The sequence below is a fragment of the Myotis davidii genome, unplaced genomic scaffold, assembly GCF_000327345.1.
Source record: "Myotis davidii unplaced genomic scaffold, ASM32734v1 scaffold198, whole genome shotgun sequence".
Lineage (NCBI taxonomy): Eukaryota > Metazoa > Chordata > Mammalia > Chiroptera > Vespertilionidae > Myotis > Myotis davidii.
This window is the reverse complement of record NW_006291485.1, coordinates 819,043-822,912: the sequence shown is the minus strand read 5'-3', so window position 1 is coordinate 822,912 and position 3,870 is coordinate 819,043. Positions and strand designations below refer to the sequence as shown.

The following is a 3,870-nucleotide window of genomic DNA, read 5'->3' as shown; positions in this document are numbered from 1 at the left end:
CAGGCCGGGCTCGCCCCAGCTTGCTCTCTGGCGGTGCTGATGCTGAGACCGTCCCCACAGGTTCGGACGAAGGATGTGCTGTTTGAGAGCATCAGCCACCTGATCGACTACCACCTGCAGAACGGGCAGCCCATTGTGGCTGCTGAGAGCGAGCTGCACCTGCGGGGTGTGGTCAAGCGGGAGCCCTGAGCCAGGTGCGTATTTGGCCCTGCTGGCTTCTGGCCATCACCCATCCATCACACTTCTTCTCATTTTAAAAACTGAGAAAGAATTTACATGCCACACAGTTTACCCATTACAGTGGCTACCTCAGTAGTTTTTAGTATCTTCACAGAGTTGTGCAACGTCCCCCTGTTTAATTCCAGAACATTCCATCACCCCGCAAAGAAGCCCTGTCCCCCTTAGTAGTCACTCCCCACCTCCTCCCCCAGCCCCTGACAAATACTAACCCACTTCCTGTCTCTGTGGATGGGTCTGTTCTGGACATTTCACATAAATGGGAATCACACTGTGTGGCTTTGTTTATCTGGCTTCTCTCATTGAGCCTCATGTCTTCAAGGTTCATCCATGTTGTAGAGAGTCAGTACTTACCTCCTTTCCATGATGAATATTTCAGTGTGTGGATGGGCCATGCTGTATTTATCCACTCATCACCAGCCATGGTGAACATGTGTGTACAGGTGTCTTCATTGCCCTTGGGTGGGTCTATACCCAGGAGTGGGATGGCTAAGTTGTTATGGTGACTGTTTAATTGGTGATAAAGAACTCCAGGAGGAAGCAGCATTTGGCCACCCTGGAAGAGGGTACCAGGGTGGCCTGGGTCCTGTGGGCTGGAGTGCCAGGGAGGTGGTGAGATGAGAAGGTGCACCCTTGGCCTTTCGATTTTGGTGCTGGGGAGCCACAGGAAGGCTTTGAGTGGGGGAGGGCCAGGCAGATATAGGACCTCTCTGGTGAGAGACGAGGGCTCTGGGGTGAACTCAGGGCTGGGCCAGGCAGGAGAGGACATGGTTGAGCTGGGGTGCGAGGGGTAGAGTGACATGAGCTGCATTTGTGGAGGAGGGAGAGACAAGACCTGGGGATCCCAGGATCTGGGAGCTGGAGCTGGGCTCAGGGAGGGAGGGAGGGACCGAAGGGGAAGGAAGCTGCTAAATTTCCTCCAAGGGCTGAGCAAGAGGAGCTTCTGGGCCAGGTTGGGCTGCTCTCCTATCCCCATGACAAAGGTCTCCTTCCTGCCTCCTCCCCACTCATGGCCGGTCTCCTCCCTGCCCCCAGACAGCCTGGCTGCTGGCAGAGTTGGGGTTCCCAGTCTGGGGAAGGGCTTCAGGAGTCGGGGGTGGGCCTGTGGAATGCCTGAAGTGATCTGCAGTGCTCTGTGGCATGTGCCAGGGTACGACCTGATTGCCTTCTGCCCCCGAAGTTGTTTGTGGCCTGAGAAATGACGCCGATGGCAATTATCATAGTCGCTAATGCAGCCGTTGCTGTGTCTAAGGACTGTGCTCACCGCCCCACGTCTCCCATGAGGTTCTGAGGCAGGCACTGTTATCAGCGTTCTCATTCTGCAGAAGAAACAGCACCGAGATTAAGACTCTCCCCTGGGGCACACTGCCAGAAAATGGAGGAGCTGGGACTTGAACCCGGGCCCCTGGGCCTGAGCCTCCTTGCTGTGTCACTTTGCTGCAGGGTAACCAAGGTTTGGAGTCCCTACCACGTGCACCCAGGTCCCTGGTTGCTGTCTCCGCTGACCCTTGACTTCTCCGCTTTCTCCTTCAGGTGATGGTTCCCGCCTCGGGCTCCGGTCCCTGCTCCCCAGATGTCCCTGTTGTGGCCTTACCGCCTTTCTCTGGACCTTTTCTCTCCTTCCTCCACGTGGGCCTTGAATCTCTCTTCTCCAGCCCACTCTTCGCTGGGCCAGGTCAACCATGCCAGGAGATGGGGGCCCAAGACCCCCCTCTCTCTCACCGAGCCCCCTGCCTCCTCTCCTCTGCCTGGAGTGAGGGTGTACATACCAAAGACAGAACCGTTTCTCGCCTTTAACGAAAATATATAAAAGAAATCCCTCAGTGTCCTGGTGAGGTCCTGGTGGGGTAGGGAGACACAGTCTCTTTTCCTGGCTGGACTTCAGCTCATCTCCCTGGGAGGGGAAGGTTCCCAGGTCCCTGGCCTGGAGCTGGAGTCCTGTTCTGGCCCAACTCAGTGTTTTCACCTGAAAAATGGGTGCACAGTTTTTGAGGGAGAATTGAGGTGCTTTGGGTCCTCAGGCCAGGACACACGCTGATGTTGAAGTGGGGGGGCAGTCTTGGGGGTATTGACCTGCACTGGACATTTCGAATCTGTTTGTAATTAAACTTGGGAATGACCACGAGGAGCGTGAGCCGACTGCACATTAAGGGGCCCTCTTGGTTGGGGGCTGCAGTCAGTCTCCCCAGTGGAAAGCCAGGTGGCACCAGATTTGGCCTCCTGGGGGCTGGAGGAGGTGGGGGCTGAGGGCCTGTTAGGGGGAGTAAAAGGGTGGTTCGCTCTCCTAGAATTCCCCCAGCATTTCTCAAATACCTCTATTTTTAGAGATAAGAATACCCCAATTTCTCTATTAAATGCACCCTAATTTCTCTTTGGAAACACCTAATTTATCTTCCCAATGCTACAAACCTCTCTCTTGAGATATCCCAATATATCTGACAAAAAGCTCCTTGTTTTCCTCCAGTTGCTCCTGCCTTGCCCCTGAACACGGTCTGATCCCTCAGGGATCCCAGCTTCTTTCCTCCCCGTTTTCTTGAGATACAGCCACACCCTCAAAGCCCCTACTTCTCCCTGATGCCCACTTCCTCCTCCAGCACTGACTTCTACCTTCCAGCACTTCCTGCACATGGATTCTGAGACGCTCCCTCCCAGAGACCACACTCGGGGACCCTCCTCTAACTCCGCCCCCAAACGTGGAGGCATCTCTCCCAAAGGTGTCCCCAGCCGTCTCCACAGCCCACCAGGGCCACATCCTTGCCCAGGTTTCGGGTCTGCAGGCCTGGGGGGCCTAGTAAGGGTGTGGGGAGTAAAAGTCACTCTGCTTTGCCCCTAAGTAGGGGTGAAACCATCTGAAGGTAGAGCCAGAAGGGGACTCTGATGTCATGTCTCTTACTTCAGTGACATGGAGACTGAGAGGCACCAGTCCATCCATTGGTCCATTTGTCCGTCCATCCACCCACCCATCCATCCATTCGTCCATCCACCCACCTACTCATCCATCTATTATTCATTCATTCATCAGTCCGTCCATCCACACTCCCTCCTCCAGCGTCCTAAGAGCCTTAATTGTCTGCACTGAGCTTCTCTTATCTGCCAGAAGCTCTGGTGGCTTAGGGGGATGCAACAGTGACCAAGACAGAGCTGTCCTCATGGAATTAGCAGTCAAATGGCATCAATCAGCAAATCACCACAGAGTGTCTAGTGCCAGCTGTGGCGTGGACACAGCGGAGGCAAAGCTGGATGCCAGGGAGAGCTGCTGGGGACCTTTTAAGCACAGAGGTGATAAGATTCCCAAGTGGGAAACATACTGTTGGGGGCAGGATAGGAATGGGGGTGGCTGAGAGAATGCTCTGGGGGTTGGACCAAATAGTGTGAAGAAGTCAGATTCCAGAGATTTGTAGGCCAGAAAGAGGTCTAAATGCACTTCATTCATTCATTCATTCATTCATAGCCTTGAGTCCTTCCAGGCCTGGCACCACCCCCTTAAAAGTTTCACCTAGCACTCCTGCTAGGCACGTGCTGAGAACTGCACAAACTCAGGGTGCTCAGAGGGGTGAGGAGGCGTACCAAGGCCACACTGCTGGGAGGTGGCAGAGCTGGGTTTCGAACCTCATTACCTGCCCCCCCCCCCAC

At 54.8% G+C, this 3,870-nt stretch overlaps 1 protein-coding gene across 1 annotated transcript in view; it reads left to right on the top strand.

Annotated features, from left to right (window-relative positions):
• SHC2 (SHC (Src homology 2 domain containing) transforming protein 2) overlaps positions 1-1,847 on the top strand; it is a gene marked incomplete at its 5' end in the record, with an annotated part of 16,231 nt that extends 14,384 nt beyond the window's left edge. Inside the window, 2 exons of the mRNA XM_006764837.2 lie at positions 4-194; positions 1,771-1,847. Coding sequence (XP_006764900.1) covers positions 4-189 — 186 coding nt within the window. The remainder of the gene's footprint in view (positions 1-3; positions 195-1,770) is intronic.
• Positions 1,848-3,870: the final 2,023 nt, after the last annotated feature.